Genomic DNA, 22,302 nt, shown 5'->3' on the forward strand with positions numbered 1-22,302 from the left:
TGGGAATGCAAGACTCAGGAGCATTTTCATTAACCATGTGAAGTACAGCACAGGAAGAGAGGTTCCCTGGTACCTCCTCCCAGCTGACCTAAAATTCTCTGGAGTTGTTCAGAGAAGTTTCAATCATTCACATAAAGGCAAAGACAACAGCTGTGCTTTTAAAGATGGATTCTGAAAAAAAGCAGCTACTAGAAAAGTGTACTCTTTAAAAGACCTTTATTTTGGTTGCATGGTTACAATTAATTTATGCTTACAGTTAGATTGTTCCCAAATAATATTTCATAGTTCACCATGTACACAGTGCATTCTCTATCCATCTGGTATGGAAGAAATTTATAAAATACAGATTAAGTGACTTTGTACACTTTTAAGATTAGTTCATCAAGATTAAGTAAAAAGGCAAATAGTTTAATTGGCAAAAAAGTGTTTTTACATTTTTAATATATTAGTAAAAAATGGCACAAAAGGAAAAAACGTCATTTTAAAGGCTATAAGCATCAAACTTTTAAAATGCTTTCAATCAGATTCAACCAATTTTAACTTAATTCCACATACCACTGTTAAACTTGGAATTGAATTTGTAATCTTCTTTTCTTAAGCTGCGTAAAAGACATCATATAGAGCTTTGGACCTGTTTGTGGGGACTAAATCACAGCAGTTTCAGAACAGTGACATTCAAGTGCAGATAGGAAGTTGGGAATTTCTATTCTTCCCAGTAAGTCTCTGAAGTCACAGACTAGAGCATATTTTCATCTAACCAAACCCACTCATGCACACTTCAGATGCAAAGATACCAGATGTGTGCAATAAAACACAGTATTTCTTAATGCAAGGACTGGAAAAAAAAATTTCACGTAATTACATCGTTCACTCTACCTACCTTTGCAGGAGGTTTCCAGACATAACCATACTTGATGCCAGATACAGAGATAAACAGAACATTTATAAGATTTCAAGCAAACTGAAGGCTTAATTCACAGGCTTCAGGTATAGAAGAGAAATCACATTGACTTCAGCAACTTACATTTTATTTTGGAACCACCCATATCAAACGTGTAGGTGAATGTGATGGAATGGAGAGAAAAAAATATATTTCTAACTTAAAAATAAATTCTGAGATGTGAATTTATTGCCTCAAGCAACAATTCAGGAGTTTGTTTTGGCAGCAACATTTAGCAATATCCCAAAATATAATTACCCACCCTGTCAACACAAATTATCATTACTTTGATTAGCCCCCTAAATCTTAAGATGTTTCATGTTAAAGTTAATGGAACAGTTTATGAACTTGACTGTTTTTTCTGGTAAGACAGCACCCACACCTGAGAGGGCAGGCAGTTATACTGATGGCAGTAGTGAGAACATTATTTCTCAGGTTAAAACAAAAAGTCTTATAAAAATGTAAGTGTGATGAAGTACAGAACCACTATTTTACTCAGCTTCACAATGAGCAAACCATGACTATGAATTTCCTTTCCTAATTTAAATACAAATTACAAAGCTTTCTCCAGAGACTTATCTTGTAGATAACCATATGATGATTCCAAGAAGCAATGCTCCAACAGTAAGTATAATAATCAGTATGCACATCTTCTTTCGGGATCTTTGCTGCCAACAGAGAAAAAAACAAGTTGATTGAAAACTGTACCACATGAGAACATCAGAAAACTATCAGACGCTTTTATGGTCCTACTGCTTGTGCAATCTAACTAAATTGTGTCCTTACATACAAAGATGGTCAAGTCATCTGAGGATGTTCAAGGAAAAAAAAAAAAGCAAAAGCAAAGTTATCTACATTACTTTATGGCTATATTAATCAGCAGAATTATTTCAGTGTTATTTCTGGTATACATAATAAACTAATGAAAGAACACACAATAATGTAATGAATGGATGTAATTAGAATGCTGGGGGAAATAACATGAGCACAGGTGACAGCATAGAGAGGAAAATGGACAATCAGTTGTACAACAGAGGAGGTAGAAATGGCCTGCTAGAAAAAAAAAATACTATTATTGTATATACAGAAGGGAACAATGGACTACAATTTTAGAATGCTGTGTCTAAAGTTATTTTAAAAATAAAATGGTCTAAATGTGTCTAAAAATAAAAGTGTGTCTAAGTTATTTTAAAGGTGTTTTTGCCAAGTTTCTTAGGTAGAACCTGCTCTTAAAGAAAACAAACAAACAAAAAAGCCCACACCAGAGACATTACTAGTGACCCACTTATATAGATGTCACTACAATATAGTCTAAATTATGAGCATGTTGAGAACTTTCACATTTCCCATACACGTCTGTAACTTGAGATACCAAAGCACTCAAGACCAGCACTCTGTCATCCTTTCCTCCATAAAATAAATCATGAAGCTTTTAATTTTAAATTTCAACCAGAAAACTTATACCTTACATTGAAATTTTTGGTTGCTATTATTTTCTTTCCTGAATTTTTTAAGTATCACAGTAGGAGTCATCAAATGTATTTAATGTGCCAAGTAGTCCCACTTAAAATACAGCTCAAGGATGCGCCCTCTCCCACTTCTGAAATCAGTAAGGCAGTCTTTCAGACATTCTATCACTCATTTACTGTCCTAGCTACTACTAACACACATAAGATTTTTAAAAAGGAAGTCTAAGGACTAACTCTAACTTAAAGCAGAAGATTAATTACTAATGAGATTATTTCTAATAAATTCCGAAAATGTTATAAAGAAGTAGAATTTAAAGGTATTAGAAGGCTTTTCAAAAAACTTTGACAGTTTGAAATATGTTCTCAGCATCGGAGTAGCAAATAACAAAAGCTGGATATATACAGCTTTGGGAAGATTTTAGACAACAAAAATAAGTGCCAACTGGACACATCTTCAGAAGATTTTCCTGCCTATCTTCCCTACTCCTCCAGTGATCTCCAAGGGCTTGCTCTCTCCCCTATACAGGAACCTTTAACGTCTTGAATTATAAAAGTAGGAGTCTGTTTGTATAAGATTTTTTGGTTGGTTTTTGGATTTTTGTTTGTTTGTTTATTTTAAGTAAAGAGTGCTCTCACAGAATCTCAGAAGGCTCTGAAACAGTCTGGCTGAAAACAGCTTCACACAAAGCCCAAAGCTTTCAGAAGTCACTGACTTTTATTTTCTATTGACCTAGAAATAGCATTGTAGTTTAACATAAATCTTTAAGTCTTCAACCTTTGAGGAACTTGCTAGGCAAAATCCAAAGTGCCTAAGAAAGTTTAAGTCAGGACTACTTCAGGACAGTTTCACACAACTGGCATTACCTGGTAGTTTGCTGCTCTTGACAGCTGCTGGTTTGCTTGCTGCACATGTACATCTGCATTTTCCACATTGGCTTCTATGCTGTCTTGGTTTTGAAATGAAAAATTTCAAATTTTGGTAAGTCATAAACCAGTCAAAGGTTTTGAATGCTAAAATATACTTGAAAGCATATACAGCAGCTGTCCCAAAATGCTGGTGTCTTCATCAGTATTCAACAATGTACCTTGTATTATGAAAGCTTGACCCATCATATGCCTGAGTCCACTCCAGAACTGCCCAGGCAATGATTGGCTGAATTCATGTCAGCTAACAGCTCTCCTGTTGTGTATGCAGGGCTAAAATTTAGATACCAACCAGGGCACAAATTTTCAGTACTTCCGCCTTTTTTTTTTTTTCTTTTTAAATTATCTTTTACTTGTCCTCCAACTTGCTACTGATTACTCTCTGCTCAGATTAAAAGAAGTCTTAAGGTTTATGAAACAGAGGCAACAGACCAAACAATACCCCAAGAGGCATGACTCTAGTTTGGTGTTCTACCATATTGTCACAGATGGTATTTTTTTTCAGTAAAAAAACCATGAACCGATTATGGATCAATGTGATACAAAAAAGCCCTGAAAATATATTCTGAACATAGACAAGAGCATGGTTTAGCAGTTGACATAGAAAATAGATTCTCCAATCACATATTGTTACAACAATAAACCTGTTTGCATGAAAGGCAAAGTATAAATATTTGCTGAATCTACACTCTTAGATCATTAACAAACACAGCAAGCTGTCCCACATAAACTCCAATTTTATGTACAATCAGTTCAAAAAACTACTTTAAAGACATTTTATACACATGAAAAATTACATGGCTTAAACTATATCTTAGGCATTCTTTCTTACTGCATTCCCAGTCATCTCAGCCAGTTTACCCATTATTAGGTTGTACCTGATTTGTTTTAGCATTGATAGTGTCATTAGAGGAATTTTTCCAGCAAAAGGAAGTTCTACACTGCAGCTTGCCAGAGAAACTGAATTAAAAAATTTCAGGTAATACTTGAATTGGACTTACCTATCACATCGCCTTGTTCATGAATCATCATTCCTAGATCTTTGAAAATTTCATTGATGTCCATAATATCAGCCTGCAAAATGAAATCATTAACGTACATCACACATTTTAACATCTGTGGTGCATTTAGATACAAATACTGTTTATTCTTCTCCAGGGTGTGCATCCATGACTCTTTATACTACAGGATGAAAAAAAAAATTGTAATGTGCTTATTTTGATGGTTTTTCTGGTACTTTGAGATCGAGTTTATGAAGCCCTTGCTTACAAAAGTTTCAGTGAAACAGAAAATCTCTGTATTTCCAGAAATATTTTTGAAAAAATCCACTTAAGAATGAACATATTGAACAATACATTGGGAAGACGTGTGAGGAGAGGTATAATTTTGGTACATTTATATTCACTGTTTCAAATGGTTCTATAATATGATCATATTATAAAAAAAATATACATACTTTTTCTTGTAATCACATGAGCACTCCTATTTTATAGCCAAACCACTGAGGTTCAACACAGTATCAAAACATGGTTTTCTTACAGTAGATTTCAAATGTACATTTCACATCTAAAGACAATATTTGCAGTTTTGAAAGGAAAAATCACACCCACGGACAAACCCAAACTCCTCAAGAGTCATGCCTCCAATTAATGCTCATGCTCCTTTAAAATGCTATTTCTTTGGAACATCAAAAGCATATTCTGCTGTAAAACCACTTATACTTACTTCAAGCTGCCTAATGGAAGACTCCCTCTCCTCGATAAGACGGAGGTCATCTTCTGTAATTTCTTCATCTTGCACTTGTGCTTGTGGTTGACTATCAGACAAAAAAAACCAAACTAAAACCCATGCAGAATTGAACACAATGAGAAATTATTCAGAAGGATAAACCTACAGTTAAGTACATAGCCCATTTTACATTATCAGTTAATAAAATATGTGTTTTTACCCTTGTCTATCCCTGGCTAACAGAAATGGTATAACCATCACAGCTTTGGTGCAGCAGAGCTCCTGAAGCACTGCTGCACAGAGCCGGTGGCTGACTGGAAATTCTAAGTATGAATACAAGGTCAAAGTTGCTTCTGAATTATCAACTGCAGAGTTTACATCTACCTGAGCAACAAAAAATAATCTGAGACTGAAAAACAGTTCTTGGAGAGTATGGAAGTAATGGGAGTTCCCAGTAAATACTGGGCCCTTATCACAACAGCTTTACTATATTCAAGTTGGACTCTTCTTCCCTAAATTTGGGTCCCAGAATACCTAAATGCAGCTTAGGGGAACTAAAGGACATGGCTGCGGCTGAAGCATCAGGAAACAAAGGAGGGACTTTATGTGAACTGCTTCTTTCTCTCCCCATGTATGCCATCAAAGTATCTTCCTTATGCTAAAAACCAGAAAAATCATAGGCAGCTTGTTTCCCTGCAAGCCATTTATTATTCTGAGCTAGATTAAGGCATATTAAGTAATTCAACCTACCTGTCCCAAGAGACAAGTGTTCCTTCTTTGTAGTTATCCTCTGGAGCCCCACCCTACATGATCAGTGTTTAAAAACATAAATAAAACATTATAGCCCTGAAAACAGTACTGGCAGCATTTCTATAAGGAGACAATACTAGAAGGTTTCTAGTAAGTCAAAGTGAAGCATGATTCAACACATTCTCATCCTGATTTTGCTTTATGCATGCATAAGGCTGAAATACAAGCAAAAGCATTCAGCTCAGTAACTGCCTGCTACAACTGACAAGTACAGAATGTGTATTTGGCACAAAGTGAAAAGGCAAAATTGATATACTGACAAGGAAAAGCTTAACATCTGAAGCTACTCAGCACTTCTCCACCTTAATACTCCACTGAAATCTGGTAAGTCATTCTTCCCCAAAGGAAAAAATCTGTTGATATCTAAAGATAAATGCAAAAGCATTTCAAAATCTACTAGAAGTTGCTTTTGCAAGATTACAGCATGAACATAGCAGCAGTTCATTCCTTTGTGTGACAAAGGCAAGGAAAAAGTAACAGTTGTCCAGGGAGGTTATTATAACTTAATGCAGCCTTTACTATAAAATCATATAGCACGTGTTCTGCAGCATTTAGACTCAGCTATAAGCTAAGTAAATTTGTCTTAAGTAATTTGCCTCCAGTGTGGAGACAAATCTGACACATAACACCACTAACACCAATGTAAAGAATGTAGTGGCACATTTTCTGATACTTACAGACACCCTTGAGCTGGCTCTTACTCTGGCTACAAAGTCTTTTTCCTTCTCAGCAGCTTGCCTTTGGAGTCTTTGGAAATTTGTTAGTGCTGTGGTGAACTCCCCCACGAGACGGTCTTTCTGTATTTTTCTTTGACGCTGTAGGAGAAAAAGCTTTACCAAGTCAAATGAGCTCAGGCTTTCCAAGGTTTTACTATTTCCAGGCTGCTAAATACCAAGGTATATATATTCTAAATTGGTCTGAGGGAAGGCTGTCAACAAAGCCATTTGCAATTCCATGGACAAACCTTCTTTCCTTCTGGGACCACATAACCACACAAATTAAGGCATTTAAAAAGGAAATTAATGTATTTATTTTAATTTAACAGCTGGAAATGAGAAACGATAAGAGATTAGAAAACTTCCACCTTCCTTATGATCTGCTGATTGTGAAATCTGCTTTGGTGTGAAGTATTTTGACACCAGGAATGCTAAAATATGCAGAGGTGACTGAATTTAGAGGGAAGGAAGGGCGCAGAAAAGAAAGAACAGAGCACTTCATATGTATTTTACATAAATGCTGGAAATACATATTAAACTGAATCCAGAAGTGGGTTCACACCCCTTAAGTCCTTTAGAACAGATCCAGAAATACTTGTTCTAACCTTTCAGGTTTGGGGTGATGTAGTGAAGTGAAGGGGAATATTGGGCACTCAAGAGAGCCTCCACCATATTTTCCCAGTAGATGCATATATCAACCCTTACAAATTTCTGAAAGGTTGTCATTTGCCATTCATGAATCTGTTATTTATACATTTCATTAAGAAATAGCTTTGATAAAAGCATAAAATTAACCAGTAAAACATTTCACTGTGAACTTTTCAACTCCAAGATAAGCAGACAATAAAAAACTCAACAAACTAAGGAAGGCTGAACTAGAGGTTATATACCAAGGCTGTTTTAACACTGCTCTTAGAAGTTTACAGCTTGACAGGATGAGCACACATGGATCATGGCCTGTCATTTGAACTCAGTGTTTCAAAACCATTACTTTCCCAAAAGCTCCTTAGTAACCACCCTCAGACCTTGCAAGCTGTTTAAGTGACAATAACCCAAATCCATGTTTTCTAGGATCCTGTTGTTCTTCCCTTATTTAAGTGACAGATTTTGCTAGGATAAGAAACTACAGGAGGGCAGACAGGAGTGTACTAACCACAACAGCCACTTCACGTATTTCTGACTGAAAGATTTTACACAGATGTCAGAAAGAAGCAGTTTGAAGACTGCAAAGGTTGATTTAGTAACAGCTCCTGTCTAGTCCTCTTGCTAAAGGAAAAGTCTGTGACAAGACATAGCACATATGCTGATCTGAGTGATGCAGAACAGACATACTGTAATGATCAAATTAATTAGGCAGTGGGTGAACAGCACTTTGGCACACAATTCCTTGACCCTGGAAGCAGTCAGAGTGCTGGCAGAGTCAGATACAGCATCACTGCAATGGATTACAAAGTGTGCAGCTACCTGAAAAATCAGAAAGGCACAGCACACTGCCTTGATTCCCACTACTTCAGTCACATTACTTCACTCCTGATACATAAAAACAACTCTGAGACAAGTCTGGACAGCAACAAAATATTCTTACATTTTAAGTATTCCTGCATTGCGCTAATGTGTTGACTAACTAAACAGTGCTTTGAAAACAGGAATAAAGAACTGAAGTGACTCAACTACTTTACATGAGCCAACATAATAGTCAAACAAGCCATGCTTTTTGTTTTTATACCTGTTCACTTGTCGCAGGCAAAGATCCAAACTCTTTAATGTATTTGTCAGTTTCTTTGGCAAGTTGGTTGGTGTATTGCTGCTTCTGTTGCCTAAAACCAAATGCAAATTTTCATTAGAGACCATTGGGTTACTTTGCTGAATTCTACTGATTCTTGGAAAAACATCAGTACTAAAAGCTTCTCTGAAGCACACAAAGCCATCTTTAGTCTGTTCTTCGCTGTAAAGGCAAGAAATCATGAATTCCAGGCAGGACAGGTGTTGAAGAAGGTGTGTTGCTCAGTGTGACAGCATTATTAATTACCCACTTGTTTTTTTCCCCTTAGGTTTCTTCTATTTTATTTGTGTAGTCATTATGAATACATAAATATACTTCTTATATTATCATACAAGCCTTTACCAATAGTCTTTTTTTTTTTTTTTTTCCTTGAAGCAACTCAAATTCTTTACCTGCTTTGGCTTCCTCCCTGCCCAGTCTATATAAAAAGGTTTTTCCTGGAAAGCTATTATCAAAGCCTTCAGCATCAGTATTTAAAATAATCAAATAACTCTTGGAAAGGCCAAATATTCAGGCAAGTGAAAAACAGATAAAAACTCAGGCAAGCTTACTATATATACATAAATTATCTCAATAAGGGTCTGAAGCATGTCCTTAACAACAGTTTCTGCTCTGTTTAGGTGTGAATTTATGCCTAGATCCTGTTGGGTTACTGCATAAACTGTGTATGTTGCTTTTTATCTATTTCTAGTCCCCAGAAGAATATCTCCTGTGGATTGTACCTGGCTAATATTACAGGTCCCTGAACTCAGCTACTATGAAGTAATTAGGCTGTTCACACAAACTGAACATCATGACTTTGGTCCAACACACCTCCTCCTACTATTCAGCGGCTGCAGCACAGCATAAAACACACAAAAAATGCCAGGGTGAGCACAACACATTGCTTACATGCATTTGTGGTGCTGAGATTAATGTGATAAAGGAGTTTAATGAAAAAAATCATACTGGTTCATAGACCATGCAGAGAAGCAGAGAGCAGCGGCTGTCTCTCCTAGAGCCGTATTAGTGAAAGTCAACCTTTAAGTGACTGAACTCCAGCAGAGCATCTGCCCTGGAGTCTGATTTCACTTCTGTTACTATTTCTGGTACACATTTTTTCTATAATGTCATCCCTTACTGTAGCTTACATCACTAAAAATGACATTCCCTTTCTTCTCCCAGTATCCCACCTCATAAAAAACACACCCCACTATATTTATTACCTTATGACACTTCTACAGATAGGAAATGTTGATGAGAGGAGGGGTGTGGGGGTATGTTTTTGAGCAGTGATACTGCTTTCTGGTTGTGCCACTTTGCTAACAAACAGCACAGGTTTTATAGATGCACTGATACTACAGGCAACATGCACAAGCAAACCAGCTGATTCGAGTTTACAGACTATCCTACTTTTAGAAAGCACATCTCAACATCTAAGTTACAAATATTTCTCTATGCTCACCTTTCTCAGGGAAATCAAGCACTCTGCCTAACAGAAATCCACTTCATCACCTAAGAGGAGATTGTTTACTATGCAATGAAATTGTTTTCGTGTGAAGTACTCACAGCTGTTGCCTCAGCTCAGGCGTGTCCTGTGGTGTTCCGAGCTGATGTAGTATTCTTTGTATTTCAGCAGCTGTTTGTGAAGAGGAAGAAAAATTTGAATGAGGCAGAGCCAATTGCTACTCAGTTTTATGCATTCTTGCTTGACAATTCTAAAGCCATATAAATAAATTGACAGAAATGGATATGCAGGACTTTTTAAACCTACAACAAAGACCCTATTTGTAAGTCCCAGAACAACTACTGAATGATTTTTGCCATGTCAAAGACAAAACCTGGGGTTTCTTATGAAGTATAGGAATGTATTCAAATCTTTAGGTTGAAAAAGGCAATCTAAAGACTATTCAATTTCATTATACTAAGTCTAAATCAGCACCATTCTTATTCTGCTTTATTTTATGTACATAATTTTGGAAAACTATTTGGAAGACTTCTATAACATTATCTTACACAAATATTTCAGAATCCATGTATCAATGAAGAGACAGCAACAAAGCATTCATGGGTTTACAGCACATTAAAAAGGAAATAAAACTCACATGTCCAGGTTTAAACTGCAGTTTTGAGACTCTTATGTTTCTAAGTCTAGGATACAAACTGCCAGTGATTTTTAAGTGCATTTCATAAAACATTAGTTTTGAACTGCAAGAAGTGACATATTGTCTGGGCCTTATTTTCAGCCTAATATATTTTATTGTCACATGAGAAAGCAAGGAGAGAAACGGACAGAAACTTAAAGAATAGGTAGTTTTTCACATTGAAAATCTTGCAGCTTCAAGATGCTTTATCTCAGTTTAACAATCTCATGTTCTAGACAGAACAATAAATATTCAGAATAACTCATTTTACTTGACTTCAGCTAGGAGTAGATTTGTCTTCCCTGTATTTCTGTGACTCTCCCCAGGCAGATTGGTGTGCCAGACAGATAGATATGGTAAGATATTATGTGGGATCCTCACTTCATTAGTTCACTATTTTTTTTTTCCTAAACACAGTTAAAAATGCAATAAGTGACAACCCTACATAAGGAAGAAAGAACATATTAAAAAAAGAGAGTACTTTTCCATTCACTACAGAAGCAATCTGTAGCAGACAGAACTTCAGGTAAAATAAGAAAATAAGCTACGAGTTACATTAACCAGTTAGATAAAACTTGCAATTCCTTAACGCATTTTTAGCAATAATATTAATTCTGATCTTTGCTTCATAACCAGTCTTCAGTGAATGTTTTATAGATAATACTGGATTACCTACACTACTTTACAAAACATCCCAATGCTGACAACTGCTATAGCCAATACTTGGTGTGCACACCCTGGTAATGAATACATAAAAATGGGAAAGTTAGATTTACATGAGGTAAAAAATAAGATACTTAAAGCAAGTGTTTTTGAGAGAACTAAATGGCATAAAGTACTAACAGAACTTCTGTGGGGAATAGCACTGTAAGGTGGGTTTCATGCATCTTGTATTTTAACTGAGCTGAAAACCAGCAAAACACGAGAGGAGATTTTTGATTTTGGCTACCACTGGCTACTAAGGACCAGTCCTTCCCTGCCTCCCGTCTGCTGGGCGAGGCAGTGACCGCTGCCCGCACTTCTGGGCAGCTGCAGCTGCTCACGCACACTGATTAACACGAGCTCAGGGCAATTAAGCTTCCTTTTTATGGTCAGTGTAATGCACTGTTTTAAAACAAACAAAAAGATAACTGGCTGGTGTTATCTTGAAGAACACAGTGTTTTAATATCTATAAGACTGAACGCCAATTTATTTCTCTCTTCTGACTCCAGAGCCGAGGAGCTCGGTTATTCCGTATGTACTTTTAAAAGGGAGAGTAAAAAGAAAACCAAAAGAGATAGAAAAAGTCCCGGTGTGTCCTGCCGCCACCTAGAGGTGCGTTATTTAACTGCCAGTAAAGAAAACGCAGGTTTGTGTTTTAAATAAAAATTCCCTAAAACGTGTCTTATACTTAAAATATTTGCATTCCAACATAATTGCATACTCATCCTCCTTCTAAAGCTGGACACAAGTACATAAATGCGAGAAAATTAAAAGCCAGCACTGCTGAATTGGTCAGATATACAATTCCAGAGGCAGAGCTCATGGCAGTTCTGGTCTTGTGATTCAAAAATTTAGCTTCATTTTACCATGAAGTCTGTAAGTATGCATAAAAATAGCAAATTTCCAATAGGACTTCAAATCACAAGGGAAAAAAATAGAGGAAAAAAATCCTAAGGGCTGAAATAATAGAATTTTTTATTGTGCTTCCTGTGATTCAGTATTTTCCACCTGAATCTTTCACAATAATGGTTATTATTGAAAAAAATTGAACTATTTGTTTATATGAAGTATACCACATAGAAAAATGAAAATGCTTATTCAAGTAAGTAAATAGAAAAAAAAAAGGCAGAGCAGAAAAAGTAAATTTTGGCCAATAGTCTTCAGCAGCACTCTGAAAGATGCTTCATAAAAAAGCCAAAAAGAAGTTAGTAGGACCAGTATAACAAAGTAAGTAGAGAAGCTGACTTTCCAGAAATCTTCATTTAAAGTATACACCTACAGGTTGATGAGTTAAAGAAATCCAGTCTTTGTTCTCCTTTGTATTAATATAAATATGCTGGAGTGTATACCAGACTAAAAAATACACTCTTTATAGTCTTACAACTCTTTTGGTTTGGCTTGTTCTTACTGATTTCTCACTGTAGCTACTTCTCATTCAAATATTTGATATAACATTATACATATAATCATAAAGCCACCTAAACTATAGACATTCAGTTTATAGTCATAGTTTCATGAACCAAATTTTTTAACAGGATTAAAGATGTTACCACAGGGATCACTGAGGGAAGGGTCCTCTTCCCTCACATGCACACACAGATCTCACAGAATCCAATTAAAAGCAAGGACAAGCTTTACAACTTCTTGAATAAGACAATATCCCTTCCTTTCCTTAAGGGAAAAGCAGAGTAGCCTTAGTGTCTCCTACTAAAAGTTAGACTACAGAAATACCTCTGCTTGCTCCTTCCACTGCTCCATTTGTGAAACAAGCAGGGAGAAGAACCAAGCATGCAATGAAGAGCAAAACTGCTGGAAACCTGGGATTACTTTTTGGAAAACAGAAGTTCCTAAATTCCTGATTTCACTGCAGATAGTTGTATTTATAAAGGTACTGCCTTCTTCATTTAACCAGCTTTTCAGCCCTGTGTAGGGAGTTCAGGCTGGCAAGTCACAGCACACAGCATCTGCTCTGGTCCCCTCAATCCATCAGCAACACCCAGGTGTCCCAGAGAGCCAAAGGCTTAGGCCTAGCCCACAAAGCCCTAGCACTGCACTGCAAACATATTGGTAACAGTCAGGGACCCAAGATCACAGCACAGTTTTGACAGGCTCCTAGGTTGCTTCACTCATTATGGTTTTCCCTTCCCCAGTTCCCCAATTCTTCAAACATTCCAAGGAGTTCCAAAAGACAGGAGTAATCTAAGGTCCCTTCTGTCCTGGACATTACCAATCCTGCCAGTGAGACTGACTGGATCCTGTGCATGATTTTAATTCATTTCAGTGCAAAGTCAGACACAGGCTCACATGAGCACTTGGGCATACATAGGTGGCTGCTGCACTTCGCTCAGGAGCTGCACAAGGGGACACACCACGTGTGCATACAGGTGTTCTTTACCAAAGTCACCAGGGTATGACAACAGCCTGCATCACAGGCTGGAAACTCCTGCAGCCACTTCACACTGCACATCAGGGTAGATGTTTGCATAGAATGGAAATCAACAGCTGTGTAAGGGCTCACACTCCACCAGCAGGAACAGCACCTTGCCAGCTGTGGGTTGGCAATAAAAGAAAGCAAGTCCACTTTGGAAACTGAGCAGAGCAGGAAGCAGGGTACATGACACCATGCAAGCAAAATGCACTTTTTCCCAAGAAACTGCTCTCTTGCATGCAAAGGAATCTAATTTTTTTCACCTGAAAATTAGTCTTGTCTTAGAAAGAAGCAATAACATAACATTAAGAAGACTTTTCATTTGTCTTTCCAGAATTCCTGATCTGGATCTCACAATACACAACTATTAGCTGATAAAAGCTGCTCAGCCTCTCTAAGGCTAGTCACATGCTCAGAAACAGGTCAGACATGGTTAATGATGAGCCAGAGAAACAATTAAGACCTAACCTGAATTCCTACAGAGAAAATTATTCAAGAGTCAGCTTGTGTTTATTTTTACTAAGCCAAACATTGGTTCCATTTCTAGTCAGTGGAAGACTCTTCCTCTAGTTAAGGAGAACATAAAAATGAAAGTAGTAATCTCTGCTATCAAAGACCTCCTTTTCTTTACAAGAGTCACCAAAGTAGAGATAGTTGCAGTGGAAATATTTACCATGTTTAACAGGTAGGAGTACTTGAGAAACGTGTTCCTGACTGAACTGTAATACATAGAATTTTTTTCATAAATAAAACCATGTTTCACATACTGGATCACACAACTACCCTTGCTTTAGAGCTGTCTAGCAAAGAAGAAAGTTTCTTCTCCTTTCTCCTCATTTTGTCTTGTTTTTCAGCCAGATTTGCAAAGTTGTTCTATTATTATAAGTAAAGCCACGTTGACATAACTGCTGGTTCCAGTCCTTGAAATCAGAACATTTAAAAGGTGGCATAGGAACTTTTAAATGTAAAATAAAGGCACAAATAAATTAATACAATGAAGACCAAAATGTAAACAACTTATTTCCTCTAAGATCATGGGTGCAAATATTCTTAATCCTGAACTGTGAATTAGAAATCACTGTGCAAGCTGCAACACCACAGCATTGCTGCACTAGGAAAGGTAAAAAAAAACCCTACCCAAATCCTTCAGTAAAATCCTAATGTTTGAAAGGCAATGCACTGACTAGGAGAATGGAAATGAAGAACAGAGTGGAGGTCACCTACCCTCTCTGGCATGGTTGAGAGGTGTCTGAACACTGTTTTTCATGTTCATCTACAGCATTAGCCAAAGGAAACTGAGGATGGTCTTACCATGTTTACCAATGTCATGTTTACATGTCTTACCAATGTTTACCAGTAACTCCAGCTACAGGAGATAAGCTTTCTCAAGCTACCTTCAGTCAGCTGTCTTCCTACCTTAAACTCCGTTCTATTTCACATTTGGAAAACCAAACTTTAAAACCTCAGGTGGCCAGGATGAGCTTTAGAAATGGAAAATGGCATGTACCAACAACATAATCCTGAGAATTCTAAAAATATACCTCAATATAGAAGCATGAAACTGAGGGCAAATATGTTTAATGAGTACTACTTATTACCCCACTGCAGTAATTTCACTTCTTACTTGGATTGCACAAGACTGCTTTATAGCCTTCCAGCAGCTGCTTCCTTCAGCTTCCTTCAGCCAGACCCACCACATTGCCCAGTTTCATAAAGCTATGGTCTAATGCTTCCACAGAAAATGCGGCACTCACTAGGTGTGCATGGAAGAAACACCAACAGCAACATGAGCAACAAACACCAAGGCACTGCACTGCAGAGAACACGAACCAGACAAGCAGGCAGAGCAAGCACAATGAAACCTGCCTTACAAAACAGCAAGGATTGGGACCTCACAGGAAGAAGGAGCAGAACAGCTCCTCCTGAATGTTAATTGTAATGGTCCCACCTCTGTCACCATCCTATACTTAAAAAGAGACAGACAGGGTTTTAGTAACTGAGGTTCTCAGGGTTAAAACAACAACAGGTATTTAAAGACACTGCTTTTCAGCCATTTTCCTTATTCCTGAGCCCAAGAAGAATAAACAGAATCAGCAAAATGTTCCTTTGCATGCAATTAACGCAACATTTGATTTGCTCCATGTGAGCCTTGTGCTCCAGCTATGGCTTCATAAGGCAAATAGGCAGCGATTACAGCACCAGCACAGTCACCTTGCAGAAATGCTTTGTCAAATACTTCACACACGCTGCAACCGGCTGGGTAACTATGAAGAAATCCCCTACTTCTTTCCAGCTGAACAAGTGAATCAACAAAGAGAACATCCAGTTACAGATTAATTTGTGTGGAATCTAATAAACTTCAGAGTCCCTTCAGAGCAGGTTATTGGAAAAAAAAGAATTATTTGTTAAAATTACACCAGTTCAAGCTGCTTTTTCCTGGGGCCAGACTTCCTCAATTTATTAAAATCCAATTCAATGTGTTTTCCTTCTGCACTTCCGCTGAGGGTACTTGACTAAAGATGAAGAGACGCTGCAGAAAACATTCCTGGATCAAGGAAAATGGAGAGTCCTTTTACAAGGGCACCTAGTGACTGGACAAGGAGGAATGGCTTCAATCCGAAAGAGAATAGGTTTAGGAAAAAAATTCTCTGCTGTGAAGGTGATAAGGCACTGGAACAGGTTGCCCAGAGAAGCTGTGGATATCCCATCTCTGGAAATCTTGACAACCAGGTTGGATGGGGCTTTGAGCAACATGATATAGTGTGTGGCATCCCTGCACATGGCCAGGGGTTGCACCTAGGTGATATCTAAGGTCTCTTCCAACCCAAGCCTTTACACAATTCAATGATTCTGATTTAGTTGCAATAGCTTCATCAGATGAAAGTCTTCTGTGCAAGACCCTCTTTAAAGCTAATAGTCTAGTTTACACTCCTTCAATTTTTACATAAATCACAATGCCACAGTGCTGTCTTGCTAGCCCTACTTAAACGAAGAGTGACAGTTTATCAGAGGAATCAAATCCAGGACACAAGTCAAGATACCAGTTTACACTAAAAACATCCCCATGAACCCACCTAAGTGGAATCAAGTATCTAAAAACTTCAGTAATTTGGTTTTAAGTAATTTGCTTTATTCTGTCTTAACTCAGTGTGTCACACTGATTATTCTAAAACAGGAGAATGCATCAGCACAGAAAAGCAGTAACTGATGTATGTGTGGGAAGGAGAAAATAAAATGAGGATGGGCCTGAAGATTGTCCTCTGTGCTCTAAGGACTAAAGACACAGTAAGCATGAAGAGTGGGAAAACATCCCACAATATCATAACCTTTTCTTTATATTTTGTTACAGCTTCTGTCATTTCTAAATAGTACCACACCCCAGAGCGACCAGGAACACCAGCAACAATGTCTCGACTTCAGGATCTGCCCTCAGTTCTTTCAGTGCTGTTGTAATTATTTCATTCTAGTCTACTCCCATGTATAATGGTCTTTCAGTGACGCAGTGAAGAGAGATTGAACTATTGGCTCTAATAAGGGCGTAGAACACACTAAGCACACATTAAGTGCACAGTAACTGATCATGCAATCATTTATTACAGCTCAGCCAACGGGAAGTCATTAAATCAATCACTTTATAGTCTTATCCTAAAGTGTCCTTGGTAACTTCCTGAAACCCAGAAGTTTGAACATTTCTCTAAAGAATACCACTAGCTTATTAAATTATGAAAATGAAGCATAGTTATGCAGTAAGCAGTATCTGCACAAACACCATAACCCAACCCAGTTACAAATTAAGGAAGTCTGGTTTTTAAGAGGCCAGGTCATTACTGCAGCTACCTCAGGAGCTGACATGTAAGGAGACACAGCACACCACAGACTGGTCAACACAAGCAAGTAGCTGCTACTGCAGGGTCACTCAGAATCAATCACTGAGCTGGGTTTATCCCAAGCCCTGACAGGTGTCCAGCCCCCAGCATAGCAGTTTTACAGGAGATTTGATAGAGGGCTCTCTATATAATCAAGCTGCTATGCAATCTCCTGCCCACAGAGAGGAAAATCCAACAAAACTGAGCTGCAACAGGCACTTTACCTTAGTGAGGATTTGAAATACAACTCTCTAGAGACAGGAAGAAGCATGAGGACCCTGGCCACCTCCCTTCTCCTCCTCTGCTGCAAATGCAGGCTGCTTTGCAAAAAGTTATCTTGTCAAGGTGAGTCCATTTATACTTGCTCCATCAACAAAAGCAACAGTTGCAGTAAAATTGTGGATGTCTTCATTGGACACCTTGCTATTTATAATAATTGTCATGCAATACAGTGTCAGTCAAGGAAAAACTCTGCCTTTTCTGCACATATTGACACAAACTGTGCAGGGGCATACATGGAAGACCCATTTTTTCATTCTATTCTGCTGCTAGCATAAATAAATCCCTGTCCCTCTTGTTAAATGTCATCAAAGTAAGACAAAGATAAGACAAAACACAGAAAAATATTTTAAAAATTTTCCATATTCATAGACAAATCTGTGAGGCATGCTTTCTTAAATGTATATGCTATTTTACATATAACAAAGCCTTTAAGAACTGTATGGAAATTATTCAGACTTGAGATTTTAAGAAATAGTTTATTTCTACAAGAACTTTATAACTTCACCTCATTACAAAGACAAACATTTAGAAAGAGCCAAATTAGCTAACTTTCTCTTCAATTCCTCAGTCTTGGAAGAAGTCCACAAAATGAAATGTCAAAGAACATAATGGTGCTCTAAATAACCGGCCTTTTCCAGGTTTTATAGAAACTTCATTCTAAATCCAAGAAACCTTCTGCACAACAGGAAAAATAATAATAAAAAAATTGTTTCAGCTGGTATGTTCCCATAAAGTTAAATCTGGTTAACTGCAGCTAATTGGAAATTTCTGACAATACCACTGCTAGAAGTCTCAACAAGCTCTTCTGAGAGCCTATTTTCTTTAGAACCACACCTTATATACAAAACCACACTCTATATACAGAAAAAACAGAATTTTGTTTTCATACAGGCTCTGATTTCAACACCTCAGTGATCTCATTTACTTTCCATGTGCCCATCTGTGCTCTTCTTTAGCCACGAGTAATCACGTGAATCTGCTGGTGTTTCAAACATAGTGACAGATACAGATTTTGGTGAATGTTTCAGCCTTTTAGCAGAAGATATTAACTACCTACTGGACTTAAACCACAACATAAAGGCATCTACCAAAAGTCTTAATATTTTTCATTGTTTAATCTACATTTATGATTTTCTACAGTTAGATAATGTTACAGGCAAAGTCATAAGATTGATCTCATTTGACTCCCATTTTAACAATGTTCAGTGAGAATAGTAGCTTATACACAACTTGAGATGCAAAAGAAATTGAGAAAAATTGTTGTCACAGGACAGGTATCACATGACACATGGATCTCTGCTGGCTTAAGCTGACCTTCCTGGAATGTGCTCTATATGAATCGATGCTTGTGCTGCCTTAACAAACAGCAAAGGAAGTCAGCAGAAAGCAGAAGTCCCTATGAGAAAGTATCTCTCAAAGTCAGCCAGACCCCCTCCAACCATATGTGGATTGTGGCTACTGAATTTTATTTTATTTTTATTACCTTGAAGCATGCAGAGAATGTGTTTGTTGAGCTGGGCTGATCTTTAGTGTGAATGAACAAGTCAAATATTCTAGCAGTGATCTACTGTGCCAATACTGAGCAAGGGTAGATTACACCATTCTTACTGGCTTTGCAACCAACTCTGCACAAAACACTGACACATCCCAGAGGAGCTGGCAAACGAAGGAAGGCTTTGGTGTGGAAGGAATATGAATGCATTACTACAGTTAGTCTAGGCTCTCTAGTTGCTTGCTTACTGTTTGCAAACAAAAAAAAAAGGTGCTTTAAAAGAAGTCTTTTAAAACCCAAAGACTGGGTATATTTTACAAGTATCAGGTTTTGTTCTGTGTTCCCAAGCAAAAGCCTAGGCATTCCCAAGCATTCTAAACTGCTTCTAAATGGACAGCTCACGAAACCCAGCTCAAGATGCCAGTGGAGACTTGATAGTTATTTATCTAGCCTGCACCATTCTTGCTTGTTTTCAGGAACTGCTCTCAAAAACATATTTGGTAGCTACAAATAAAATATTAACTACAGAGCAAAACAAAGGCATACTAGCCTGCTTCCTCAATGACCCCCACACAGCAGTTATTTAAGTATATGGGGAGAGGAAAAAGCATGGCTGGCTACTTCTTGCACAGTTCCTGTCAGAGACTTGAGTCAAATCTTTCCAGCTGAGCAGAAAAGGCACCTACTCCTTTTACAGTATCCTTCCTACATTTATAACTGTGGAGTTATTCCTGTAGAGGAATGCAACTACCATTTTTCTCCCTCTTGGGAACATATTTTTAAATATAATGCTTTCCCTCTTTTAGCCACACAAAGAGAAACAATTCTTTAAAATGAAGAAAATGGTCAGATTTCAAAGAACTGCTGCCTCTCATCTTCAGTTGTGAGAAGTCTGAAAGTTACATATTTTAAAGCCTTTAAATCAGGCTTTTTGTTTGTTTCACTTAATGTACATTCATCTTGGAAAGTACAGATTGGTACTTTCTGTACCAATTGCAAGATCAAATTTGTACAACTGTATGCCCTTCCAAAAGAGAGGGAGAGAAAAAAAAAAAGAAAACAAAACAAAAACAACAACAACAACAACAACAAAAAAGCCAATCACATATGGATTCAATGCACTCACATATGGATTCAATACACTCATCCTCCTAGGCATATCCCAGCAGGGTAAATGAACATGGCTGATAGAAATACAGTTTTGGAAGCAGGCAGAATTTGTTTTGTCACAGAGAAATATATTTTGATAGCTCATCTTGTGCATCACACTCATTCCTTGTCTATCCAGTTGCTATAAAAAAGCAACCAAGAGGAAATATTTCAGGAAGGCAGATTTGTCTGAAGTTAATAGCACTGCCATTAAGCTACCAAATAAGTGAGAGTGCTACCTGTGAAATCCAGTTCTAGAACAACTGCTCCTTCAGTAAACACTGATTAAACCATCTCGATAATAGGTTCTCTGTCTGCAAAGGCCAGACAGGTTGGAGTTTTACATCCTGCATATATTCTTCCATATATTCTCTCCTCCATATTTTTCTGTATTCAGAAAGTTAGGGGTAAAACTCAACCACCTTTAAATGCACTGGCCTTTCAAAATATGAAACATAGGTCACCTAGATTTTATAAACAGATATAATATAGGCCTGGAATGAGAATTACAGTTACTTTGGACTAGAATCCAGACAGACCATCAAACCTTAACCATCAGTTGCGTTCTAGTAAAACAGAAATTTAACAGCTGTCCAAATCTAGCTCATTATACACTTCTTTGGCTTTATTATTTCAATCCAAAGTTCCCTTAGCTGTTTGAAGATCTGCTTCTCATCACTGTTAACACAGACCTGAAACCAAACCAGTGAGACATGGCTTGCAGGCATCGCTGACCCCACCGAGGTTCAGCACACAGCACTGCAGCTCATTTGAGCACATGTGATTCATACTCTCCAGACTTCAGAGCACTGCTCAGAGTCACATGGATACTCTAAAAACTCCAAGAGTGCGTCTGAGAGCCCAACTCTCCCTCTCCTGCCTGAGCCCCGCCGCTCTCTTCGGATATCAAGAGCAGCCTTAAGTTTTGCAACTCCAGCTTCTCAGTGAAACAGTTGTAACAAAAGTAATAGGGAAATACCCCACAGACTAGTTCCCTAAATCTCAGCTCGAAGATATCACTGATAAAACATGAGTTTCAGGCTGAGGAAAGCAGACTGTTCTCTAGATGTTGTTAAGTGATGTTATAATCACTTATTTCTGCAGAAATGCTGGAAATGTGAAACAAACCACATCCTTCTTTAGAGGACAGCTGAGAGAAGCTTCTATACACAGAATGCTCTGGGGTTGGGGATCTCAAACACAGGCAGGTGTAAGACAACTCACAGATAGCTCAGTTTCAATCTTCAAGGTCCTGAAAAGGACTCACTAGCATCCTTTCCTCCAAAGAAACTCAAACAGTCCAGTACAGATAGCATTTATTGCAGTAATTGAACAAAGGTTTGTACAAGACAGAAGCAATTTATAGCTCTCAACACATCTTCAACCAAACAATCAACAGCATGATTGGATCAACAGATAAAAATATCTTCAAAGTTCAAAGGCTAAGATGTTACCAAACACAAATGTAGGCCCTTCCATTAACAAAGAACAACCCAAACCAAAAAGAATACTATCTTGCAACTGATATAATTCTTGAAGTAGTGTGTTAAACCAGCATAGAGAGGAGCTTTCCTAGTCAATCAGTAACAGTGGGCTAGATGAACTAGAAAATAAATGAGAGTACTAATACAACAGCAGCATACTGCCCATGCATTATGAAGTGTGAGGTACTTAATATATGTATTTTATCTTAAACAGATCAGATTTATTACTTGGAAGGCGAATATGTAACAATTCAACCTTGAAGAAATGTTAAAGATTGCTGTTCTCACCCATGCTACTTCCTATATACTCTGGTGTATTACAAAATGTTGGCTGCACAATGTTATCTAGTATAGGAAGTTCTGTATTTCTCCAACAAGTTCAAGGACCAGTTTATAGCTGGAAGG

At 37.6% G+C, this 22,302-nt stretch overlaps 1 protein-coding gene across 3 annotated transcripts in view; it reads right to left on the minus strand.

Moving 5' to 3' along the window:
- Positions 1–200: 200 nt before the first annotated feature.
- Positions 201–22,302, minus strand: part of STX7 (syntaxin 7) — a 30,891-nt gene continuing 8,789 nt past the window's right edge. For all 3 annotated transcript variants that reach the window (XM_058836201.1, XM_058836202.1, XM_058836203.1), the window contains 8 exons: positions 9,919–9,988; positions 8,314–8,404; positions 6,549–6,686; positions 5,812–5,864; positions 5,059–5,149; positions 4,335–4,407; positions 3,274–3,356; positions 201–1,608 (listed from right to left, as the gene is read on the minus strand). In XM_058836201.1, coding sequence (XP_058692184.1) covers positions 1,516–1,608; positions 3,274–3,356; positions 4,335–4,407; positions 5,059–5,149; positions 5,812–5,864; positions 6,549–6,686; positions 8,314–8,404; positions 9,919–9,988 — 692 coding nt within the window. In that variant the 3' untranslated portion in view covers positions 201–1,515. The remainder of the gene's footprint in view (positions 1,609–3,273; positions 3,357–4,334; positions 4,408–5,058; positions 5,150–5,811; positions 5,865–6,548; positions 6,687–8,313; positions 8,405–9,918; positions 9,989–22,302) is intronic.

The sequence above is a fragment of the Poecile atricapillus genome, chromosome 3 (genome assembly GCF_030490865.1).
Source record: "Poecile atricapillus isolate bPoeAtr1 chromosome 3, bPoeAtr1.hap1, whole genome shotgun sequence".
Lineage (NCBI taxonomy): Eukaryota > Metazoa > Chordata > Aves > Passeriformes > Paridae > Poecile > Poecile atricapillus.